This window comes from Enhydra lutris, unplaced genomic scaffold, assembly GCF_002288905.1.
Source record: "Enhydra lutris kenyoni isolate GAN:26980312 unplaced genomic scaffold, ASM228890v2 scaffoldscaffold13, whole genome shotgun sequence".
NCBI lineage: Eukaryota > Metazoa > Chordata > Mammalia > Carnivora > Mustelidae > Enhydra > Enhydra lutris.
Window position 1 is genome coordinate 51,293,402 of NW_019154097.1, and position 26,048 is coordinate 51,319,449.

General features: G+C 48.2%; 1 protein-coding gene across 1 annotated transcript in view; it reads left to right on the forward strand.

The window, feature by feature from the left end:
• The window catches only part of LOC111145847 (ubiquitin specific peptidase 42), a 51,505-nt gene that overhangs the window by 24,369 nt on the left and 1,088 nt on the right, over nt 1-26,048 (forward strand). The window contains exons 4-16 of the mRNA XM_022501116.1: nt 6,304-6,414; nt 9,050-9,152; nt 10,029-10,096; nt 10,778-10,848; nt 11,716-11,798; nt 12,887-12,998; nt 13,788-13,928; nt 14,106-14,206; nt 15,237-15,390; nt 17,159-17,875; nt 18,018-18,112; nt 19,921-21,417; nt 22,430-22,731. Of these exons, the coding sequence (XP_022356824.1) occupies nt 6,304-6,414; nt 9,050-9,152; nt 10,029-10,096; nt 10,778-10,848; nt 11,716-11,798; nt 12,887-12,998; nt 13,788-13,928; nt 14,106-14,206; nt 15,237-15,390; nt 17,159-17,875; nt 18,018-18,112; nt 19,921-21,417; nt 22,430-22,731 (3,555 nt within the window). The remainder of the gene's footprint in view (nt 1-6,303; nt 6,415-9,049; nt 9,153-10,028; nt 10,097-10,777; nt 10,849-11,715; nt 11,799-12,886; nt 12,999-13,787; nt 13,929-14,105; nt 14,207-15,236; nt 15,391-17,158; nt 17,876-18,017; nt 18,113-19,920; nt 21,418-22,429; nt 22,732-26,048) is intronic.

Consider the following 26,048-nt stretch of genomic DNA (forward strand, 5'->3'; position numbering starts at 1 on the left):
AGGGAAATGGCACCAGCCAGTTCCTTTGTTTCTCAGGGGGGGGTCTCTCCGTGAATGCTGTTTCTCTGGAACACTCTTCGAGATGAGCAGCTAACCTCCCCACTGTGTGCCCTAGCTCCTCTTCAGATGGCTGTTTCCATGCTGTGTGTCTGGAGGCTGTTTGCCCTGCGGTTTTTCCAAGAGCAACACCAGTGTCTTCTGAGCTCTACCAGAGCCAAACGCTCCGACCTTTAAAACTTCAGGCTTTAAGTATTCCTGATTGTAAGAACTCGTGAAACGTGGACCCTTTCACTTTCCAAGCCAGTTGCTATGGGGATTCATCTTCCCTGTGCCCTGGCCTGTGTGCTAGTTTGTCTTGCACACTTTTCTGTGACTGCAGCTCCCTCCCCACTGCAGTTGCCACATTTTCTCTTCCAGTCTGTATCTCTGCACTTCCTGTTGCCTTCATTTGGCCTCTTCTGTACCTTCAGTTGTGGAATTTGTTCTGCCAGTCCTCAGATCGATTCTAGGATATTTAGGATGATTTGATAGTTATCTTCTTGTATTCAAGGAACAAGGTGAGTCTAGGCCCCTCCTGCTTGGCCACCATCTTTTCTTCTCTCTAATATGTAATTATTTTTGTATTTTGTTGAGTTTTATTTGAATATTTATTAAAGGTTTTTGCATATCCACGAAAGATGTTTGTCTATAATTTTCTGGTTTTATACCATTTTTGTTTGGTATCAGGGTAATACTAATTTTACAAAATGAATTTGGGATATATTAATACCTTTTCTGTGTTTTTGAAGAGATTGTATAGTATTGATGAAAATTCTTATTTAAAAATTTGGTAGACTTTATCAGTGAAACTATATTGGCCTAGAGATTTCTTTTTTGTGAGTTTTTAAATTACAAATTCAATTTTTGGTATCTGCAGGGTCTGTATTGTTATCCTTGGTTTTGTTTCTGATATTGATAATTGCTGTAAATTTCTCTTTCAGCACTTTTTTAGCTGTGTCTTCACATTTTTAATATGTTGTCTTTTCATTTTCATTCAGTTCAGTGCATTTTTTAATTTCCCTTGAGACTTATTCTTTGATCCGTGGATTATATAGAAGCATGTTACTTAGTTTCCAGGTGTTTATTATTTTTCTTGTTATCTCTCTCTAATCTCCAGTAGGATTCCAGTGTGGCAGAAAACACACCTTTTATTATTTCAATTCTCTTAAATTTTCTGACGTTTGTTTTGTGGGCCAGGATATGGTCTGTCTTAGTGTATGTTCCACAAATGTCTGAAATGAATTTGTATTCCACTGTTGTGTGAAGTGTTCTATAAACTGCCCATATCCCATGGGCTGATGATACTGCTCAGTTCTATACCCTTGTTGATTTTCTAGTTCTTCATTTATTGACAGAAGGACGTTGAGGTTCCCAGCTGTAATTGTGGATTTCTCTATGTCTGTTTTTAGTTCTGTTAGAATTTGGTTTATGTATATTGCAGCTTGGTTGTTTGGTACAAACACATTTAGTATCGCTACACACACACACACACACACACACACACACGCATGTACATCATGGATATGTAAAAACCCTTAATAATTATTACAAATAAAACTCAACAAAATATAAAAATAATTACACATCAGAGGAGAGAAGAAAAGATGGTGGCCAAGTAGGAGGGGCCTAGGCTTGCCTCATTCCTTGAATACAGCAAGATAACGATCAATATCTATATATAGATTTTTGATAATGTCCCTATGTCTTGTAGCTTTCTTTCTTCTGAAGTGTGCTTTATCTGCTATTAGTGGAGCTGTTTTTACTTTCTTTGAATTAATGTTTGCATGACATATTTTTTCTCATCCTTCTTTCAGCCTGCTTATACTGTTAACATTTGCAATGAGTTTCTTGTAGATATCATATGGTTGAGTCATGTTTTCAATCTACATTGTTAATATGGGTTTTTAATTGGTGTATTAGAAAATTCAGCAGATCAGGACTTAAGTCTGGTTTCTTTTCTTTCTTTCTTTCTTTCTTTCTTTTTTTTTTTTTTTTTTGTTTTAAGATTTTATTTACTTACTTTATAGAGTACAAGTGGGGAGAGGGGTGAGCAGACTCCACACTAGTGTGGACCCTGATGTGGGGCTCAATCCCACGACCCCAAAATCACAACCTGAGCTAAAACTAAGAGTGATGCTCAACTGATTGAGCCACTCAGGTGCCCCTTTTCTCCCTTTTCAGTGTTCTAGGGTTTCTTTCTTTTTTTTTTTTTTTTAAGATTTTATTTATTTATTTGAAAGAGTCAGACAGTGAGAGAGGGAACACAAGCAAGGGGAGTGTGAGAGAGAGAAGCAGGCTTCCTGCCGAGCAGGGAGCCTGATGGCAGGGTTCAATCCCAGGACCCCGGGATCATGCCCTGAGCTGAAGGCAGATGCCTAACTGACTGAGCCACCCAGGTGCCCCTAGGGTTTCTTTTTAAAACAAATCATTTCCTTCTTGTTGAGAGAACTTCCCTTAGTCATTCTTTTAGGGTATGTCTACTGGTGACAAATTTTCCTAGTTTTGCTTCATCTGAGAAGGTCTTGATTTTGCTTTCATTCCTGAAGAGTATAGGATTCTGGCTTAACAGTCTTTTTCTTTCAGACCTTGAAAATTGCTTTGCCACTTCCTCTGGCCTCCATGGTTTTTGATCTGAAATCTTCTCTCTTTATTTCTTTATTAAATCTTCTTTTCTTTATTTCATTCACTTTCTTCATATCTTCTAATACTTTTTCAGCCTAGCTTAGTCTCTCCTTTCCTTCTGGGACTCTGCTGACAGGTGTGCTAGATGTTTTGTTAGAGTCCCATAGGTCCCTGGTGCCCTGTTCATTTTCCCTCTGTTTTCTCTCTGTTGTTCAGAGTATGTAATTTCTGTTGTTCTGTCTTCATGTTTATTGCGCCTTTCTTCTGTAATCTCTATTCTTCTGTCTAGCTTATGCACTGAGCTTATTTTGATTATTGTATTTTTTATTTCTAGTGTTCCCATTTGGTTCTTTTTATCTCCTGTTTCTTTGTTGAGTCTCTCTATGTTTTTCATTTGTTTCTAGTGTGTTCATAACTATCTGTTGAGCCATTTTTATCACAGTTTTTAAAAATTCTTTGTTAGATAATTCTAACATCTCTGTCATCTTAGTGTTGGCCTCGCTCTATATATATTTTTTAAAGATTTTATTTATTTGACAGAGATCACAAGGAGAGAGGCAGGCAGAGAGAGAGGGGGTGAAGCAGGCTCCCCGTTGAGCAGAGAGCCGATGTGGGGCTCGATCCCAGGACCCCGAGATCATGACCCGAGCCGACCACAGAGGCTTAACCCACTGAACCACCCAGGCACCCCTTTTGTTGCCCTTTATTTATTGTCTTTTTTTACCCAGTTGAGAAATTCTTGGTGTGATGAGTGATTTTCAGTTGAAACCTGGATATTTTAGTGTTAGAAATTTTATGTGGATATTATCTAATGATTGTTTCAGCTGGCTTTCTGTGATACCGCTCTGGCAGAGGAAATTGTATTAGATTGAGGTAGAAGTCCAGCTTCCCTCCTCAGTCTCCATTGACACTCATGGATGAGGCAGGGGATTGGGGCTCCTCATTCCTGCTCTCCATCTGGTCTACACTGACACTGCAGTGGCTTTGTACTACAGGGTGATGGTGAGAGTCTTGATTCTGAAATTACCCCAGTGGAGAATTGGGGGGAGTCGTCCTTACTACCAGGCGGTGGGGTAGAAGTCCAGGCTCCTGACTTGATCTTGACTGTGGGATGGGGTGTGTGGTTTGTTACCACCCAGCATGGATGAAAGTCCCACCTCCTAATCCATCTTCTCTAACACTGCTCTAGTGGGTGGCTTGGTATGCCTCATTACAGCCTGGCAAGTGGAAGTTTAGGCTACCCGGTTGGCCTTTGCTGACCTAGGGTCGGTGGGGGTGGGTCATAGTTTTTCTGAAGCTTATAGCCAGTGGTATAGAGCATTACTATCTGAAAGTTTTCTGTCTCGCCATGTTCCCTTTTCTTGGTCTTTTGGCTAGCGAGAGCAGGCTTTCACTGGGGCTTTGTTCTGTTTGGTGTTTCCAGGTTCCTGGATTCTTTGGCTCTGGACTATATGAGGCGCAAAGAAAACCCAGGGAATTCACCACAGTGTCATCCCTTGGGTTCCAGAGTTGTTGGGTTGTCTTTTACTCTTATCTTGCACAGCGTTCTTATGTTTGCTTTATATATGGTGTCCAGGGCTTTTTTACTTAGTGGAAGGAATAAGGAAAGGAACTTCTACATCATCTTCCCAGAAGTGAAAGTCTTGTCTTTGTTTTTGAAAGATGTTTTTATGGGGTATGGAACTCTGTGTTGACATTTTTATTCTAACACCCCAAAGATGTGACTGCATTGTCTTGTGTTGTTTCTGACAAGAAGTCTGTTGTCAGTTTTACCTTTGTTTCTATGTATATGTTTTTATTACTGCTTTTTTTAAAAGATTTTATTTATTTGACAGATCACAAGCAGGCAGAGAGGCAGGCAGAGAGAGAGAGAGAGAGGAGGAAGCAGGCTCCCTGCTGAGCAGAGAGCCCGATGTGGGACTTGATCCCAGGACCCTGAGATCATGACCTGAGCCAAAGGCAGAGGCTTAACCCACTGAGCCACCCAGGCACCCTTACTTACTGGTTTTATGATGCTCTCTTTATCACTGTTCTCAGCAGTCTGACTGCGTGATTCTTTGTGAGGTTGTCGCTTGTCTTCTGTTTGGGATTTGTTGAGGTTCTTAAACCTGTAAATATACTGTTTCAAATTTGTGTGGCTTCTAGTCATTAAAAAACCTTTTATGTTTGTAACTGGAGCACCATTATTAACCTTTTCTGGTGTATAGTTCTACGAATTTTAACACAGGTCTAGAGTCATGCACACCACCACCTCCTCAGGACAAAAAACTGTAGAATCACTCTAAAAGTCTCCCTTGTGCACTCTGTACACAGTCATTATTTCCTGAGATATTTGGTCTGTCCCTTCAGACTCCAATTACGTGTGTGTTTAGGAACTAACTTGGAGTCCCGCTGCTCACTGATAAGCATACCTGTTGTTGTTGTTGTTGTTGTTTTGAGTTTGTGTGTGTATGATTCATTATGGAAGATTTCTGTTGCTAAGTCTTCAAGTTCACTGATCTTTTCTCCCCTCCTGTCTAATCTATTGTTAATCTTGCCTGGTGTGTTTTTCATCTCAGAGATTCTACTTTTCACCTGTAAAATACGTTTGACTCTGTTTCCATGACTCTCCCTAACATGCTCTTGTTCTCTTCTACCTCCTTAAAAATGTGATTGATTATATGTACAATGTCTTTTTTTAATGTCATTGTCTTTTGATTCTATTATTTGTGCCATTTCTGGGTCTGTTTCTATTTATTTTCTCCTTTTTGTTGGTTATTCCTGCATCTTTGTATGCCTTGTGGTCTTTGATTAGAACTTTATGTTTTGGGGTGCTGGAGGTTTTTTTTAATCCCAATAAATATTTTTGAGCTTTATTCTGGGACACAGTTATATCATTTGGAAATGGTTTGAGCCTTTCAATGCTTTTAAAGCTTTGTTAGGCAGGTTCTGAGTGGCCTTTATTTTAAAGTAGAGTTTCTCAATCTCAGCACTATTGATGTTCAGAGCCAGATAATGCTTTGTTGTGGGGGCTGGCCTGGGCTTCTTGTAGGATGTTTAGCGGCATTTGTGGCCTCTGCTCACAGGATACCAGTAGAACCAGTTAGTCATGAGCTAAGAATGGTTTTCACATTTTTCTAAAGTTGTAAAAAGGAAGAAGAAAAGAAGAAGAATATGCAGCAGAGACCCCATATGTGGCCAACAAGACCAGAATATATATGGAGAGGCTTTCGGACTCTTGTAGAGTGACTTTTTTTTTTTTTTTTTTTTTAAACATTTGAGACAAATGCTAGTATAAGAGAAAACTTCTTTTTCCAGTATAAAGAGTAGTTAAGAGCACAGGCTTTGAATATGAAGGAAATATTTGAGTCCAGGATGTGTCTTTCACTTAGTACTATTTGACATTGGGCAAAATTTTAACTCTCTGAGCCTCAGTTTATTCTCTTATAAAATTGAACCAGTACATACTTTGAATACATACATAAAATTGAACCAGTACATAGAGAATTAAATGAGAATGAATGAAAGTATGTAGCTCAAGGCGTGACCTGCAGTAGCTATTATTACTTCACTTCAGGCGTGGGGCCCGTATTTAAAATATTCTGTGATATCTGTATGGAGTCCTATTTTGCTAATTTGGTGGATTGTGGTCTTATCTTTCAGGTCATGCAGAAGGATTTTGTATGATGTGTACAATGCAAGCACATATCACCCAGGCACTCAGTAATCCTGGGGATGTTATTAAGCCGATGTTCGTCATTAATGAGATGCGGCGTAAGTATCATCTGTAGTAGTTTATGTTAGTATTTATTAGGTAATTGGTCTTAATGGCCTAACTGGTAAAAGATGAGCTCCTGGTATATTATGGAAAACAAACGTGTTTTATCATACCTGGGTATGGGTTTAATTAGTAACAAGTCTTTAGTAAAACATTTAGTATAGAAACACACTTTGAAACCACAAAAGATAACAGTGTAATAAGGTATTCGGTTTAATATAAGCAAATTAATTAAATTTTTTTTAAAGTAGGCTCCACGCCCAGCGTGGAGCCCAACGTGGGGCTCAAACTCACAACTGTGAGAGCAAGACCTGAGCCAAGATCAGGAGTCAGACATTCAACTGACAGAGCACCCAGGCGCCCCCCTGCAAATTTAAAAATTCTAAAAACTCACTTTGTTAATAAAATCATTGATAAGTTTTACAGTGATTTCCACCCCCCAGATATTTGGATTACTATGCTGAGTAATATTATAATATTGTCCCACAGGTTTCGTTTCTTTTTTTTTTTCTTTTAAAGATTTTATCTATTTGACAGAGACAGAGATCACAAGTAGGCAGAGAGGCAGGCATCGAGAGACGAAGGGAAGCAGGCTCCCTGCTGACCAGAGAGCCCGATGTGGGGCTTGATCCCAGGACCCCGATATCATGATATGGGCCGAAGGCAGAGGCTTAACCCACTGAGCCACCAGGCGCCCTGTGTCCCACAGGTTTCTTTAAATAGTTTTGAATTGGTTTTTAATTCAGTGAATGAGTATTATGCTATGTATAGCATCAGATATTATCAAACTAAAATTAATTATACTCTTAAAGCAACATTTAAACTCATAGCAGCAAATTTGTGGATAAATTTCACTTTTTCTATTTCATTTTTAAATGACTTGAAAATTTTCTTTTGCATTATAATGACCCCAATAGGGTATGTGAACTGCTTTAATGCACTCTCTGTGTGTTTTTGTAATAAACTTTTACATCATCTTAATTGAGTTAGAAGGAAAAAATGTGTGCAAATAAAAAAGAGACCCTAACTGTTAATCTGGAATCTCGCGGGGTAATTACAGGGCTGGATAATTATACAGCAACAATCTATAATCCTTTTGCCTAAAAAGCTGCTGAAGTTTAAGAGGTGTTCTATTGGCCCTCGGCAGTATTAACAGGTCGGAGGAGACAACACACACGTCTTTTTTTTTTTTTTTAAGATTTTATTTATTTGTCGGAGAGAGAGAGAACAAGCACAAGCAGGGGGAGCAGCAGGCAGAGAGAGAAGCAGGCTCCCCGCTGAGCAGGAAGCCTGATGCGGAACTCTGTCCCAGGGCCCTGGGATCATGATCTGAGCCAAAGGCAGACTCCTAACCGAATGAGCCACCCGGGCTTCCCAACGCAAACATTTTTTTTTTTTTTAAAGATTTTATTTATTTATCTGACAGAGAGAGATCACAAGTAGGCAGAGAGGCAGGCAGAGAGAGGAAGGGAAGCAGGCTCCCTGCTGAGCAGAGAGCCTGATGTGGAACTCGATCCCAGGACCCTGAGATCATGACCTGAGCCGAAGGCAGAGGCTTAACCCACTGAGCCACCCAGGCACCCCTCAACACAAACATTTTTTTAAACAGTTTTGGATCCTGGCAGAATTTCAGCCAGGGGAAATTTTGTTTGTTTAATTTTGTATATATAAAGAATGATTAATTATTTTTAAACCTAGCCTTTAAGAAAAGGTCATTGCTGTTTGTGTGCATGTATATTCTCAAGCTCACATAACCCCCATACACGTGGCGGGAGCACGAGATTGCCATTTTTGTAGGCAGAACTGGCAGAATACTGGCAGTTTCATATGGCTCAAGCTAATATATGTTTCTGTTTATTCATGTATAGAAATTGGTCTATTCATGTTTTAGTGTGACATTGTCTAGGCACTTGTTTTTTATTCTCATTTTGTTTTGTAGTAGCCATTTAGTCCATTAGAAACAAGGCTGCTGGGCACCTGGGTGACTCAGCTGGTTAAGCGACTGCCTTGGGCTCAGGTCATGATCCCAGAGTCCCGGGATCAAGTCCTGCATCGGGCTCCCAGCTTCATGGGGAGTCTGCTTGTCCCTCTGACCTCCTCCCCTCTCGTGCTTTCTCTCTGTCTCTGTCTCTGTCTCAAATAAATAAATAAAATCTCTTAAAAAAAAAAAAAAGAAACAAGGCTAGAGAGATTCTGAGGACACAGTGTGTTCTGTGGGTTAAGACAGAACCAAGATGTACTCAGACATTTATGTTTGCTGTGGGGTCTCTTAGGGAGACCTGGCACTGAATTTAAGATTGTGTGCACCAACATCTCGTCTCAAACAAACGTTAACGTTTTGAACAAAGTTTTGAGACAGTGCAGCTGAAGTTGAATTTATTCAAGTATAGTTTTGTTAGCTGCAGACCTGGAGCCTCTGGGCTCTCAGCAGCTCTAGGCCACGTGGACTCGTAATGGTCTACGGGGCGTGGGCCTTGCTGTTGTCAGGGAAGTGTGTGTGAGTGCTGCGTCCTCATAAAATAGTCCCCTGCTTCCTAGCTGACAGATGGCCATTAGGTGGAATGTCTGGAGGGTATAGCTGGGGCGTATCCTGTGTGAAGATAAAACTTTGTCTTTGCTGAAACTTCACAGGTATAGCTAGGCACTTCCGCTTTGGAAACCAAGAAGATGCCCACGAATTCCTTCAGTACACCGTGGATGCTATGCAAAAAGCATGCTTGAATGGCAGCAATAAGTGAGTACAGCAGAGCGTCGGCCACTTCTGCCCTTGGCATCACTGGCTTCCTGGAGTTCAGTTGTGCCTTTTACATGAATGTGCCGAGCTCTGGGTTTGCTTCCCTTTGACTTTGCACTGCCTCTTCCTCAAGCGATTGCCATCATTTTTAAATGATGGAAAAATTCTAAGGGTATGCTTACTATAACAATGTGGATTTAATTACGGGAGTCAGGAATTGGGGGTTGATTTTGCCATTACTCAGTTTCTCAGCATCAGCATCCCTTTGCAGATCTAAAACTATCCACTTTTCCTTTCTGGTTGTGCCCAGCGTGTTTTCTGCTCCTCTCCAGCCTCTGAACTCTTTGTGTGTTCCCTCCATCTTTCTTACTCTGGTCAGTTACCAATTCTTACATTTTCTTCCTTAAAATCTAAATGTAGACTCGAGAGGAAGATTGCAAGTACAACTAGATACCAAATCCTAATCCACTTGCATTTCCCAAACACCCCTGGTAGATCTCCTGTTCGGCTCCCACCGTTGCTGTCCCTTGGCTGGGCTCTGCTCACTTGAATGACAGACCCCAGGGCAGAGGAGAATGCCTCGCGCTCCCTGCCTTCAGCAGCTGGTCCCCACGTCCAGTGTCACAGCCTTGCTGCTCGCTTCCCGGCCAAATTCCTGCCTCAGTGTCCGTTCCCTTCTCAGTACTGTCCTGTCCCTTTCTGCCTCTCCCCAAACCCTCACTGTGCTTTGGTCCAGGTGAGAGGACTCTCTGGTGCCAAGCATACTGGTGTCTTTTTATTTCGTGGCTTCCTATTTGAATTCTTGTTCTTTTAGAGATGTCACAGCATCTGTAATTATTGTAGAACTCTTGTCTCATGTCACCGTTTATTTTTCAGATTAGACAGACACACCCAGGCTACCACCCTCGTTTGTCAGATATTTGGAGGATACCTAAGATCGAGAGGTAAAGTTTTATTTAAGGTTGATAAAGAGGTACATGCATGTGGTTAAAGAAGTGCAGTAGGAAAGGGTTAGCAATGGACAGTGTGTCTCCCTTCCCCCCAGTTTAGAGTATAGCCTTCCAGTACTTTCCTATGCACGAGCAGACTGAGAGTGTGTTAGATGGATCTCTTCCCTTTTTCTCTTAACATGAGAAATCTTTTTACATCTCGGTACATGCAGGTAACACAGTCTCTCACGGCTGAAGTAGAATTCTGTTCATTTAAGTCCCCTAACAATGGATATTGAAGCTGTTTGTAATTCTTTGGTGTTACTACCATTAGTCATTCATGAACATCCTTCTACAATGCCTTTCTGTTCACGGAGAAGTGTCTAAGTAGGATGAGTTCTTAGTTATTAGAATTTCTTCATTGAAGGGTGGTGTGTGTATTTTAAATTCTGGTACTCCAGATCGTTCTTCCAAGAGGCTATCCCTGTTCACATTCCAGCCGGTAGCACCCGTGGGCCGCACTCACGACACCTTGGCTCGCACTGTGGGACATATTAACACTCTTGTGCAATCTGAAAAATGTACTTTTTAAGTTTTTTATTTGAAAATAATATTTTTGTGTTCTTTTGTGTCAGTAGTTGGTATCGCCATAAGGGTTACACTTTGCTTATTCTTTGCATTTTATTTTCATTTCAGTCAAGTGTTTAAATTGCAAAGGTGTCTCGGATACGTTCGACCCATATCTCGATATAACGTTGGAGATAAAGGTACGTTTGCTAGTTGTGGCGGTGAGGTTAGAAAAAAACAGACTTTGTGTGACTATCTGTGGCTCATTTGTAACTTCACTACACTTGCTAGAGAATACGAATTGAAGCTGTTCATAGGCCGAGACTGTATTTAGAGGAAATAATGTAAGATTTGTAGCAGGGAGCGTAGGGACTTTTCTTGCCCTTTGACTTTTCACTTAATTGTGATAAAATCAGAATTTGTTGCCTGCATTAGCTTAATTAGATGATTGTCACTGTTTAGAAACTCTCTTGTTTCTTGGTTCTCTAAGCTCCTATTTTCTGTTAAGCTCTTGCTTTTCCGATTACAAATGTAATATGTGCTTAGGATGGGAATGAGGAACGTTGCAGATGTGTAGAGGGTCTCGTCCCTCAGGATGAACCTTTAACAATCTGATATGAACTGTCCCGGAACCTATTATTTACCGACTCTAATAACGCGATTACACCTTAGGCCTGTTCGGCCACTGGCCACCTTCACGTACTTCCGCTCGGCGGCCTCTCCGAGGGCTTGTGCCTCGGGGGTGCCGCAGCCCCCTGAGCACAGGCACCACCAGGCACAGGCCCTCTTCCTTGCTGGTGTGTGTTGGGTTTTTTTCCCCGTTTTATGCTCTTTGGAATAACGCTGCCGCAAGCAGCTTCTTTACACGTCGTTCGCTTTGATGTGCGCGGCGTTTAACGAAGGGAGAGTCATGGGGTGGGTACACGTATGAAGTCAGTGTCTAATAAAAGAGAAATTTCTTCATAAAAATTCGCATTGGCTTTTAGACCTTTGAGTCGTGTTTTTTCTTTCTTCTGTCGAGTAGCGGTGAGAGGTCCCGTGTGCTGATGCTGTTCTTCTCTTCCCAGGCCGCTCAGAGTGTGAACAAGGCATTGGAGCAGTTTGTGAAGCCGGAGCAGCTCGACGGGGAAAACTCTTACAAGTGCAGCAAGTACGCGGGTGTGGCGGCGGGGCGGCTTGCGGTGCGGATGGGGGAGCCCTGTGAGCTTCCGTGCTGTCTGGGAGGACGTCGGGTCTCCGTGCTCTCAGGGCCGGAGCGCTCGGTGTCGGCCTGCACCTCTGCCCCTGGGAGGGTCCGTGCCCCATGACTGGGCGGGTTTGCGGGGGGCCGTCCGCGGTAGCTGCTCGGCCTGGTGCGGCCCTGCTGACGCGTCTGTGGTGAGCGGCGTTTTCGTGGACTCCCTGTTAGAGGCGCCGATGGAGTGGGGCTCGCCTTCTCTGAGAGCAGTTAAGGCTCTTGCTCTCTCCTCTGCTTCTCACCCAGGATTCAGGGTGGTAACTGCTGGAAACGTCCAGTGTTGATGATTCATTGCTGTGTTGCCCTGTGAAGTCAAGAGAGCCTCTATTTGAAGAAAGTCCTGTTTCACATGTTTCAGTAGATTTTCATTTTTTTAGAAGCTGGTACTTCTACCAGATGGGGTGATCGTTACCAAACACTCATATCTTGGGGGAAAAGCTCCCCACAGCCACAGGCACCTCTCCTATTCTAAGTTCCACGGATGTTCAGTTTGAGTTGAGAGAATTCTGTATTTAACCTAATTTTAAAATTATCAGTGACTCTGGGGCTTCTCAGAATCTGCCCTAGCTTCCTTTTTTCTTTCATGCTAATTGAGCATTCTCCCCCTGTTGTAAATTTTAGTGTTTTTTTTGTTTTTGTTTTTTAAAGATTTTTAAAAAAAAATTTATTTGACAGACAGAGATCACAAGTAGGCAGAGAGGCAGGCAGAGAGAGAGGGGGAAACAGGCTCGCTGCTGAGCAGAGAGCCCGATGCGGGACTCAATCCCAAGACCCTGAGATCATGACCTGAGCTGAAGGCAGAGGCTTAACCCACTGAGCCACCCAGGCGCCCCAAATTTTAGTGTTTTCACTGTTGGTTGAGAGGAGGGGTGGTGTTTTTTACTAGTACCTTTATTTTGGTTTGGTGGGAAATGTTTCAGAAAAATAACCAGGGAAAGACTTAAAAAATAAATATATACTTACATACATCTTCTTAATCCTTTGTTTCTGTTTATTTCAAGGTGTAAAAAGATGGTTCCAGCTTCAAAGAGGTTCACTATACACAGATCCTCTAATGTTCTTACACTTTCTCTGAAACGTTTTGCAAATTTTACTGGTGGAAAAATCGCTAAGGTAGGTAGATATTATTAATAACCTTTTATGTGGTCTTTCTCAAGGCTTATGTGTCAGTAACTATCAAGGGTTATATGCGACGTAACTGAACAGTTTGTTACCTTGATTTCCTGGGTTGTTCTAGTACTTAGTGGGGAGAAACGTGTCCGAGCATTGAGCTGGTGTAGTGTGCCGTGTGCGTTCCTGAGTGCAGTTTCTCTGTCCTTTAGCTGGTTGGACTCTGTGGTCTGCACTTAACTGTGGTCTGCACTTGGGCATCGTGGTCAGGGAAAGCGGGGAGACACAGGGAGAGCCGGTGTCATTCGCAATCCAAAGAGGGCGGCCCTGCTGGATCGCACACTCTTTTGTCAGAGTTGGCTCTCTTTGTCGAGGTTTTCTCAGGATAGCACACTGGATTTTCATATTTTCTTTCCACTTCCTGAAGACTGGAAGTATCAGAAATCAGTAGTATGCAAGAGATCTAAACAGTCCCTTCCCAAAGTAGTAAAGCCACGTGCGACTGACGTCCAGAATTAGCGTTCCAGCCCGTGGCCAATTCAGAGGGTTTGCTTAGTGCAGAGCCTTGTCTGCTTCAGGGAAATCAGGAAGGGTGGGAGCGCACAAAGGGCGTGCGGGCTTAGGGTGGCTCCAGGCTGATTGTGCCTTTCGAAGTGTGGTTCAGCGTGTTAGGTTTCTGCTGGGACATCCAAGGGCACAGAGCTCGGTGGCGCGCGGGCCTCCGTGGGGATATGCGGAATGATCTGGGCCTTCAGAAGCGACCTTCCTGATCCTCTCCCCGTTTCTGTGTAGGATGTGAAATATCCTGAATATCTTGATATCCGACCGTACATGTCTCAGCCGAATGGAGAACCGATTATCTATGTTCTGTACGCAGTGCTGGTGCACACAGGCTTTAACTGCCACGCCGGCCACTACTTCTGCTACATCAAAGTAAGCCGTGCAGGTTTTGCTGTCTTAAAATAGCCTCTAAGGTAGTACTGGCTCTTGGGCGGCAAGGTGGGGCTTTGCCAGTGAAAATACGAAGGCCCATTTTTCTTACTTTCCTGTTTGGTGATCCGTCTTCATCCGATCGTATCTAATTCCTCCTTTGTTGCCTTTCTCTTGCAGGCGAGCAATGGCCTCTGGTACCAAATGAATGACTCCATCGTATCTACCAGTGATATTAGATCGGTACTCAGTCAGCAAGCTTACGTTCTCTTTTATATCAGGTACCAGCAGGAAAACGGATTTTCACATTTTCTGTTATGTCCTTTCTCTTCATCTTAGCAGCATATTTAAATTCCGTACTCGGTTATTGAAACATCAGCTTACTGTGGCCAGCAGAGTAAGGGAGGTAGTTTTTGGGTGTGGATTAGGAGTTGGATTTAGCTTCCAGCCCGGTGGCCATCTGACAGGGAAGCACACAGAGAAAGCGCCCAGTGATGGTGGAGGAGGGTGGGCTGCTGAGGGCAGCACATGGTAGGGGCCTGGGGCCGGGGAGGCAGGGTGTGGAAAGGGCCTCTGAGGACCTGGGTGTGGTTACCTCTCAACCACCGAGCATAGGCAGCTAGTCACGTTCCTGGCCGGGCCTGGCTGGGCACTCCGACTCGCTAATTCCATTTCTGGAAATGCGTGGTCTTAGAAAAACTCTGATGTGTGCTCTAAGGTGTTCATTTATAGTAGCTGAAAATTAAGAACAAATTAAGGAGAATGAGTGTGTACCTTGTAGCATATCCATGTGTTGGACTATTATGCAGCTGTTAAAAATGATTTTTATGATGACCTTTTTTTTCCCTAAATGATACAAGAGTCTTCTATATATATGGAGAAAAAGCAGTTTGAAATCTTTCACAGTGGAATTGAAAAAAACAGTACAGGCTAAAGCCTGGAGGTTATTCCAGTAAATTGGAACAGTAGAAGCTTCTCATGGGTGCGATGAGCCATAGTGTTTTTGTGTTTAACTTCTGGATACAGACTTTCTATAAGAGCATGTACTTACATTTAGAAAAATAAAAGTAAACAGAAAAGAATTGCTTTCAGGTAGTGGCATCTCTGGAACGCACAATCAAAAATACCACTTGCACGGTTACCTTTGTGCCTCCCCGTGGGGGCACCTGCCACTAACCTTGACCCAGAGGGGATCCTGTGCGAAGCTCCATGCACTGGAGCTTCTCGTTCTGGTCCCTGGGGGGCTCCAGATGAATCTCTTCTAAGGACGTGCCCTGTGAAGCCTTAACTGCTGTCACTCTCTGTCCCCAGGTCCCACGATGTGAAAAATGGAGGTGAACTCACTCATTCCACTCACAGCCCCGGCCAGTCCTCACCCCGACCTGTGATCAGCCAGCGCGTTGTCAACAACAAACAGGCTGCGTCAGGGTTTATCGGACCACAGCTCCCCTCTCACATGATAAAGGTAACATTCCAGAGGTGGGATGTAATCTCTGTGGTAACTTGGGTATTGTTCAGAGCCTCTGGTTAGCACAGCAGGAGCCACCGTGTCCTCGTACAACTGAGTGCCTTGTCAAAAAAGTTTATACAAGCCATTAATTATAAAATATTTCAAATATACAGAATATCTCAGGGTATGACTGTAACAAACAAGAAAAAGGTCTGGGTATGGGTGTATATTTAAACGCAAGAGCATAAGTGAGAGAGCACAAGAGCACAGGAAGAGAGAGAAGCAGATTCCCCGCTGAGCAGGGAGCCTGATGTGGGCCTTGATCCGAGGACCCCAGGATCATGATGTGAGCTGAAGGCAGCTGCTTAACTGACTGAGACACCCAGGCGCCCCAACACTAGAGATTTTAGCTCTCACTTTGGACTTTCATTCAGAGTGGACTTAATATTTGGGGATTCTTTTGTTGTTGTTGTTGTTTTTAAGATTTTATTTATTTATTTGACAGAGAGAGCGCGCGAGAGGGAATACAAGTAGCAGGAGTGGGAGAGGGAGAAGCAGGCTCCCCGCTGAGCAGGGAGCCTGATGTGGGGCTCAATCCCAGGACCCTGGGATCATGACCTGAGCTGAAGGCAGATGCTTAATGACTGAGCCATCCAGATACCCCAATATTTGGGGATTCTTGATGAATGCTAGAAACAGGAAAGCAACTCACAAAAAGTTTATTTTCAGTGTATCCATGTAGCCCTTTCAGGAGTGTGGTGTGTCCTGTCTGCCGTCCAGCGGCTCAGACGCACCCTCTGGTGGTCAATGCCTGTGTCACGTGACACACAGACCTTCAGGAGGGAAGGCCTGGCGTTTGCTGGACTGATGCAGTGATTATGGTCACCGTCTGTGTGTGGAAGCAACCCCCCCCATACCATAGTGCTGTGACAGCCTTTCCATTTGAGTGTGATTTGTTTGAATCAGCAGATGGTCTAGTTGTGTACTATATTTTATGGACATTGGATAGTGTTTGGATTGTAGCTGGAGTCACAAATCCAGTGCCTCTGGGAGCTGGGCAGGGGCTGGGCTCCTGCCTTGGCTCTGCTTAATAGTAACACCAGCACCCTGGTCAGCTAGAAGCACGTGTGCTGGGTGGAAGGGTGGCGAATACTGATTTTTTTCAAAGTTTTTTGTTTTCCTTCATGTGAAACCTTCAAATGTTAAGATAGCAACTAATTCAGGTATTTGACAAAACTCTGTGAAGACCACGCAGAACACCTCTTGAATTGTGGTCTCACCCACGGCCACCAGTTTGCCCCCAGGATAGAGCAGCATAGGGGGAGTATGGAGCAGAACAGCTCAAGAGTAGGACTCAGAGGGGACATGGAGGGAGGGGACGGCGCCCCAAGCCACTCTCTATGTCTGCCCATGCCACCCATCTCCCCGCTAGCTGGCACTTCCTTCTGCCTGTATGGCAGCCGGCTTCCAGGAAACCCAGCCAAGGGAAGCATGCATGACTCTGTGCCCAAGGGGGCTTCTTCATTTCCGTCAGATTGGAGCAGAAAGAATTGGGGCTGGGATTTGTTCTGGACAGAAATAGTTGTTGATTACTTACCAGAAAACAGGGACCCATGGAAGGTTTATGGTCAAAGCGGACAGGAGGAGGAGGTGATTCTAGGTGTGGGAAACTTGATATTCTAATAAAGAAGATGAAGAGCAGAAAGGGAAGGGCCTCTAGCCAGACTGGATTCTTTGTGACCCTTCCTGGGGCTCTCACCGCCTGGGGTCTTCTTTCTTCCAGAATCCACCTCACTTAAATGGGACCGGGCCACTGAAGGAAGCACCGAGCAGTTCCATGTCGAGTCCCAGTGGAAATTCCAGTGTCAGCCGGGCTGGTTCTGTTAATGCTTCGACTTCTGTTCAAAACTGGTCTGTTAACAGGCCATCAGTGATTCCAGAACACCCCAAGAAACAAAAAATCACGATCAGTATTCACAACAAGTTACCTGTTCGCCAAGGCCAGTCTCAGCCCAACCTTCACAGTGGTTCTTTGGAGAACCCAACCAAGCCTGTTCCCTCTTCTACCATTACCAATTCTTCTGCAATACAGCCTACCTCGAGCGCGCCTACGACGGCGGTTTCTAGTAAAGTCACAAAGCAGATGACCCTGAGCGAGTCATGTTCTCAGCCCGTGATGAACGGCAAGTCCAAGCTGAGCTCCAGTGTCCTGGTGCCCTATGGCGCTGAGTCGTCCGAAGAGTCTGACGAGGAGGCGAAGAGTCTAGGCAAGGAGAACGGTCTCGGTACGATCGAGAGCTCGAACTCTTCTGTGCAGGATGCAGAAGATGACGAGGCCTCTCCACTGGAGCTTCGAGAGCCCCTTGCTCTAAATGGTGCTGACAGTACGGACAGCGACCTGAAGGAAAACGGTCTGCCTTGTGATGGTGCCAGTTGCCAAGTCCCGCCTACTCTACACTCAGAAAATCCCTTTTCTAAGGCGAATGGTCTGCCGGGAAAGGTGAGCGTCTTGGGGTGACCCGTGGGGTAGGGCGGGGGGCTTTGCTTCAATTCTCACGTCCAGCCGCTCACTGGCTGCAGGTCAGATATCGGGAGGCGCCGGTGGCAGTAAGGGTTGAAAGAGCTTTGTTTTTTTATCGTAGTTGACGCCGGCTCCTCTGCCGCCTCTCCCGGAAGACAAAATCTTAGAGACCTTCAAACTCAGCAACAAGGTGAAAGGTTCAACAGAAGAAACCAGGTAAGATGATGACGGTGAGGAGACCGCGATGGTGTCCGTGTGCCGTGCGCCGCTGTCAGCTGCGCACGTCTCATTGTGAACCTCTTGAGTCCCGTGAATCTATCCGTGAGCTAGAGAAGTTGTTAAGTGCCTCTTAGAAAAGGAAAGAAAAAACTTATCGGACGAATTGCCATTTTTCTGTGAAAACGATGTCCTTGAGTTAACGCTTTGTTCAGCCCAGCCCCGTCTCTCTGGCTTAGGGACGCCACGGCCTGCTTCCAGGTCTGACACTAGCCTTCCGGCGACAAACGTGAAGACTCGATAAGGTTGTAGGGCAGGGCTTCTCAACTCCCATCAAGTTACAGATATTCTGCTCCTTCTAGAATCCTGAAATTTCATTCATAGATAAGACAGTCTATCTCCACATTGAATGCTTTGTTTGCTTTTTAAAATCGGTACAATTCCTGAGTGTAATGTAACGGGAGTGAAAGACAGGAGGAATATACCAGCTGGTGGCGTTTTGGTTTGCCCACGAGTGTGCGACGACGCCCCAAGTGGGTTTGCTGTGAGCCTTGCCATGTGGGACGTGGCCTGGTGTCCTGAGCGCAGTCCCACGCACACATTTCACCATCAGGGGTGTGATGTCCTCATAAGGGACAACTTTTGGTGACATTCTGGTTGTCTCTGGATTTACACAGTAGTTGTGTCCCTGGAAAATGTCACGTCCTTGAAGATTGCCAATAATCTCATAGCCGGGGTGTTCGCCCACATGGACGTCGGCTTGTGGGACGTGGGACCCTTCCTTACTCCCTGCATGCCCTGCCTGCCTTGTCCCTGGGCTCCCCCATCTCTGTGACAACCAGAATGCACCCCACATTTCAGAGTGGCCCCCGACAGGGGGTCTGCCCTTATTGAACAGTGGTCTGGAAGGTTTAATTATTAAAATGGAGTGGAGCCAATCTGTAGGTGAAGAACACTCCCTTCAGATTACCTTCAAGAGGGGATGGCCTGACTCCCCAGTCACTTTTTAATGGCTTTCTTTTATCCCTTCTCCAGTCTAGCTTAGTTTCTCCTCAAATGTCACATGTGTGAGGATGACCATAGATGGTTATGTAGACAGAACCACGCATGTGTTGTGACCCAGTGGGTGTTGCTCTCACATGCTGGCACGAGACTCACGGCCATGCCCGAGGTGACTTGTCTGTACTGATCTCATCTGTGCTCTTTCCCCCAGGGATTTTCCCACTAAAAAGTGGGGCCCCTGGAGGGTTGTTAATCTTGGCTGGCAGTGTTCATTAACCTTAAGCAGACCTCGGGGACCCTGTAGCAGACAAGGGCAGACAGAGTTCATGTCCTCCAGGAAGGTTTTCTAAAGCCTCACTGTTCCTACTAGAGCCTCCCGGTTCCTACATTCCGAGGGGCCGTTGGCTGGGTTTGGAGGCAGTGATTCTGTTGGAGGCTCGGGAGAAACGCGGAGGAAAAGTTAGAGCCTCTGGTCGCCAATCTGACTTTTCTGATCATTCACAGTTATTAAGAATTAGAAGTATATCTGAAAACAGAAAGAGCCTACGACTGCGGGATTATTGTAGCTGAAAAATGGGATAGTAGATAATAAGTCTGATAGAAAATTTCATGTTTTTGTTTAATGAGGGAAAGAGAATGTTAGAGTTTCCAAAAATGATAAACCCAGTGTTCAGCTCCACCCAGAAATGTTAAAGGCACAGATTATTTAAAGTAAAGGAATGTTTTGAAGTTTTTGTCCTTGTGAGCCATAATGCGATCAAGCCACTGACTGATTTATTGATTTCTTTGTTTTGATGGGGCTGCAGTGCTCCTGGAACAGAGGAAGGTCCTGCAGAGGATCCTGGCGCGGAGCTGGAGGCCAGCAGTCCCTCTCCCGAGTCCCATGAGAAACCGGAGACCCTCATGAGCCTTAGCAGCAAGTTAAAGAAGGCTTTGCCACCCTTAGACCCCAGCGTCATATCTACCAAAGAAGAAGTCTCCGAAAACATTTTAGCAAAACCCGAGGAGTCTTTGCCCAGTGCCAACACCCTTTGCAGCAGCACTAAGAATACCGTGGGCGATGATCCACTCCCTAAACTGTGTAGCCCTGGGGACTTAACAGATGACCAGAGCAGACCACCCCAGGCCGTATCGGGGGCATTACTAGAGAGCCCCCGGGCCTCGGCCGCAGTGGAGGCTGCGGGGAGTTCCAGCCCGAGTGCCCCGGTACACTCCGAGGGTGCCTGTGAGCACGAACTCTTAGTCTACATCAGTCGAGACACGTGCTCGGACTTGGAGGACCCTCCTCGGAGCGCAGGCACAGTGGCCGAGGGCTTGCCCTCTCCTCAAGCAGACAAGATCACAGAAAATCATTCAGAAGGGGGCCCCGAACAAAGTAGTGGGGAGAAATGTGAAGAAAACATGGTTGGACAAAAAGTTCCAGATCATTCTCCAGTTAAGGAAAAAATCAGTATCCTCAGAAAAGTTGATCGAGGACATTATCGCAACCGAAGAGATCGTTCCTCCAGTGGAGAGCGTGCGCGGGAGAGCAGGAGCAAAACCGAGGAGCGCTACCACAAAAAGCGGCGCTCGTCTGTGCGGGAGCGGGGCCCCAAGCAGGACCGCTACAGGACGGAGCACAGCAGCGGGGGCCAGCACCACCCCTGTCACGGCGAGAGGCTCAGCCCTGGCGAGCACCGCTCCCTGGGCAGGTACGGCCACCACCACTCCCGCGGCAGAGGCGGCTCGGACCAGGAGTGGAGCAGGTACCACCACCCCGAAAGCGAGCACTCCTGGGCCCGGGAGAAGTACTACCCCGACAGACTGAGGTGGGACAAGTGTAGGCATTACCACGACAGGTACGCCCTGTACGCGGCCCGGGAGGTGCGCGAGTGGAGGCCCTTCCCCGGCGCCCGCGAGTACACCAAGGCGGGCCCGTCCAGCGGCCGGCCCTACAAGGACTACTACAGGGGGCGGAAGGGCCACGAGCTGCTCGCCAAGGGGAAGGACCGGCACCGCTTCGGCAGCCCCCGGGCAGGCCCACCGCACGCCCTCCTCCCGTACCCCGACAAGTACCCCCACGAGAAAATTGCACTTGTAGCCGAAGACACCAATTGTAACCTCGCCGATCGCTTCCACGAACACGAGAACGCCAAGTCCCGGAAACGGAGATACGACAGCATGGAGAACAGTGACGGTCACGTCGAGAGAAAGGCCTGGAGGGGCTTCCAGAAGGATCCCTTGGAAGAGCCTAAAGTGAAGAAGCACAAAAAATCAAAGAAGAAAAAGAAATCCAAAGACAAACACCGAGGCCGAGATTCCAGGTGAGGGTGAGGCCCAGTTCCGGTTCCGTGCCCGGGAGCTGGGCCTGGCCCCCCACCCCAGTGCGGGGCTGGCCGCGGCGCTGACGGCTGGATTCTCGCGGCCCGCTCTGCGGTGCGTGAGCTGCCGCTGCGGTCGATTTCCGAACCGCAGCTCCAAGCCGCCGCTCCGGCGCTCTTCACGGTGCTGCAGAGCGGCGAGTGCCGCCGCAGGACCCCGCGCTGCAGGACGGTGATGCCGCTGCGGCCCGTGCTGCGGGATCTCTGGGAGCGTGTGTGCCACGGCCCGTACTGAGGACTCGAGTTCCGGACTGTGTAACTGGTGTTCTTCCTCTCCCTCGTCAGATGTGGTTATGTTTTCGTGCCTGTTTGTGTTTTCTTGCACCTCAGGGCCCGCTGGCGCGCGGGCATGGGGAGGCCGCTGTCCCTGTGCTGCTGGCCGGCCCGCCGGTGGCGCGGGTCCGAGACGACCACGGGTTGCCTCAGCCTTGTCTGTTCCTCTGGCTCCATTTCCCAGTTTGAGATCTAGTGGGGAAGTTTGTTTTTGTATTTCTAAAAAGCTAAATTGGGCAGAAATCGATTATCTTGAAAATGACTTCTCCACGATGAGGTGCCTGACATCTGACATGTCTTGAGATGGAAACCCTGGGGAATGGTTACAAAAGCCGAAGGGACACAGACACGGTTACCCGAGGGGGAACCTCCTTTCCTCCCGTGTTCCTGAGTCTCCTGGCGAAAGCATTCTGTCCCTCAGCCCCTCATTTTCCTTCTTCTGGACGTGGGGCCAGCAGTCTCCGCTCCCGAGCTCTGGAGTGGGGTGGGGGGGGTCCGAGTGGGTGACCTCACACCCTGGACCCAGGCACCTCCTCTGGCGAGCACGCGCACTGGCGCCCAGGTGGGGCCTTCCCCGGCGCGTGCGAGCTGAGTGTCTGCCGGGGGGTGGAAGCCGAGGACCAGGCCGCTCGGAGGCGAGTTTGGTTTGTTGGTGGTTTGAGTTCTGGCTTCTTCTCCGCAGGCATCAGCAGGACTCCGATCTTTCAGTAGCATGCTCTGATGCTGATCTCCACAGACACAAAAAAAAGAAGAAGAAAAAGAAGAGGCACTCCAGGAAGTCCGAGGACTTTGTTAAAGACTCAGAGCCGCACCTGCCCAAGGCCGTCAGCCATGAGACTGTTGACCGTTTCCGGAGAACGGACGGCGCTTTCCCCCTCACCGACGGCCTGCCTCTGGAAGGTGCTGGGCCTTTCCGTGAGAAGAGAAAACACTTAAGGATGGGAAGCAGGGATGACAGGGGTCCTCTGTCTGAGTGTGGCCAGGGTAAGAGGAGACACTTGGAATTAAGACTATAGAAATGATTCTTGTTGACACCGGGGAAGAAACCCTCACTTGGCGTCGAAGGGGGTGCGTGTTCGCGGGAGCCCGTGCGCCCCGTCAGCTCCAGCCTCGGCTCCCAGGTGTGGCGCGGGCTTCAGCTGCCCGGTGGGGCGCTGCAGGCCGACCCCGTAGCACGTGTGTGAAACCGCAGGGACTCGGACCTGGGCTCGGCAGAGCCTCTGTGGCGAGACCTGTGGTCTGGGGCCCTGGCTGTGTGTGAGTCTCCTGAAGGACGGGGGCTTTTATTCTTAAGCCATTTCTGATTGAAGTAGTTACACAGCGTGTGCTTTCCCTCCGGAGTCGTTCTCTGGCATTCTGAGTGGAAGCTGAAGCTCCGTGGGAGGGATGTCCCCTGTCGGCCCCTGGCCGGGCCGAGGCCTTGCGGGCACCTGTGTTGTGGGGCCTCGGCTCCCGCTGAGCGAACCCCTCCAGGCTGAGGGCGTGGGGGGCTTGGATTCTTACTCACTCGGCACCACTGTCTTCCGATGTCACCTTTTAGCCCTTTCTGCTCTGACTGCACTTGAAGCAGCCCCTTGGCGCCGTCTGCTCTCCGCCAGGCCACAGAGTGCGGGCCTGGAGCGGGGCGGCGGGCTCGGCGGCCTCTGCGCCCGGTGGGTCAGCCGGCTGCAGCCCGCGGGCGTCGCCCGTCTCCACGGGTCCTGCCGGTGAAGAAAGCCAAGGCCCTCGCGGGTTTGAAATGGCTGGTGGAGCCCGAAGGAGATGTCGCGGCCCGTGAGACTCGCCCATGTCTGGAGCCGTGCACGGGGCGAGCCCAGCCCTCCCGCTGCACGGCGCCGCACTGCCCTGGCGAGTCGGTGCCGAGAGCCTGCGTGGCCCCAGAGAGGGACGGGGTGGTCCTCTGGCCTGTCGTACGAGGCACTCGCTGAGCCCTGCCCTAGATGCCCGAGGGGCGCTTTTGTGACTTTGATACGGCATCTTGGTTGCCCACAGGCCCTTTGTGTCGTGAACTTGGGGGAGACGCACGTGTTTTGGGGTCAGGCCAGTCTGCCCCGTGGCCCGCTGTCAGCGCGGCGGTGGACGGGGGAGGGCCGGACGGGCCCGGAGCGCAGGCATTAGAGGAGCAGACGCTGTGAGGGAGGCGCTGTCCCAGCGGGTGGGGCTGTGCAGCGTGACGTGCTCTGGGGAGCCCGGGTGGCACACGGTAGAGGATGAGGGTGGCCATGGCCGGCTGGAAAGTGACATTGGCTGTTGTCTGCTCTGGGTTTTTTAGATTAATCATGTGAATCTTTGGTCTGTTTCCCACGAGCATTTTGGTGATTTAGGGAAGGGCTTGGCTTGGTGCGGATCGAGTCCTTTCTCCCTCTGCTTGGTGCTTGGGAGGAAGCAGTGGGCAGCGTCTGAGGGGATTCTGCTCTGTTGCTAGAATGTTCCCCGCCCGGCTGCCGTCCCATAAGGAGCACCCTTGGAGGCCGCCAGAGCACAGTGGAGGGCAGCTCCCCCACAAACACGGCTCTGGAGGGAAAGCAGGCTGCCGTGACCCTCGGTGGCTGGCCTGTGGGGGCCCAGACACGTGCCTCTAAGGGCCGCAGTCAGGCTTTGGGTCGAGCGGTGGCCGTTGTCTGTCCTGTCCGATTGCATTCGATGAGCGGTGTGCGGCCGGCGTTGCCGAGGGGAGCAGGTTGAGGAACGCTGTACCCTCCTGTCCTCAAGGACAAGGGGCCACCTGCTCGGGCTTCCATGCTAAGCACCCCTATCTTCTGGCTAAGGATGCCAGACCCCTTTGCCTGCCTGCCACATGTCCCCTATTTCTGACGCCTTGACCACTCACCTCTGAGACTCCTGTCCTCCGGCTGCATGAAACCCTCACGTCAGTGTCTGGCTTGAGTTCTGTGCTGTCCTGCTGTTAAAATGCTGATCAGTTTGATGGGCTAGGAGCGAACTGTTCCCGCAGGCTATGGCTTTTCGCTGTGTCGCAGGCATCGCATAAAGTCTTGTTTTCGGTCAGATGCCGGGAGCGATCGCCGTGCGACAGGTTACACGTGCCCAGTCTGTGCGGGACGGGTTTCAGGCAGCGAGCATCCGGCCAAGAACGGGTCCAAAGTGTAATCACGCGATGCCCATGCACAGCACAGGCATGAAAAATGCTGCAAAACTATCATTAAAATTTCTTTCCTGATTCTTTGCTTTCTAGGTGATTGAAAACTTGGCCTCAAAACAAAAAATTCACTAGTTATGGTAAGCAGTTTTCCTATCTGTATGTTTCATACTCGTCCATAGAGGCACCGAGGGGACCCAGACGAAGGAGTTTGGGGCCTCGGGGAGACAGGCGGTGCTGCGGGGAGCAGGTGCGGGAGGCTCCCCGGCAAGGGTGGCAGACTCCCTCCTCCTCCGTTCTGGCTTGGGCACATGGTGGCCCTTACTTCAGGCGCCGCCACCCTGCTCCCTCCTCCCCTTCTTATAAGAAGGGGAGGGAAAGCTGCAGGCCCCAGACGGCCAGGACTCACACAGAAGGAAAAGCCCCTTTCCTCCACCCAGACCTACCCAACTGGCCTAGGAGAGGAGCCCCCGGCAGCCCCATTCCCACACACAGCCACGGGTCCCCACGCTGGGAGAACAAGGGGTTCACGTGGCCCAGGCCTGACCGGCTCAGCTGCAGGCCCGGCGGCCAGGCCGGGAGCCCCGGGTCCCTGTGCAGCCCTAGAGAACACATCGACTTCTACTTCTGACAGAAAGGACTTGGCCTTCCTGGAATGAGGTGTGGGTGCCTTAGGACAGATCCCGACTTTGACGGAGTCTGGTGACTTACTGCTGGCATTTGCTCCCGTGGCCCTGGAGCTAGTGAGTCACGTTTGGGGCCCGCGTTGGCCGAGGTAGACAGGAGAGTGTGCCGTCGTGGTCTTGAAGGGACTTGTGTCCAGTGTGTGACTTGTAGGCAGCCAGGGGGATTTGAAATGGATTTCCCCGAATTGTCTACGGAAGATTAACGTGCAGCTAACTAACCTTTCTCGGTGTGTCTTAAGGAAAAGTCCTAAGCCTAAGTAAGGACTTAGATTCTCTAGCGAAAGGGAATTAAAGGATTGAGCCGATTAGCAGCGGCCCGCACCCAGCAGGTGGCTCCCTCCGCACACGCGGCCTGCCTGGCGGAGCGAGCAGCCCCTTCCTTTCCTGCCCTTCCGGAAGGCAGAGTGATCGCAAAGGGACCTTTGGAAGGAAGAAGAGCTGCCCCCAGAGATCGGGTGGAACCGTGCCGAAAGGAAGTCCACGACTGATTTGTCGGTGTTAGGGACGGCCAGGCCCCG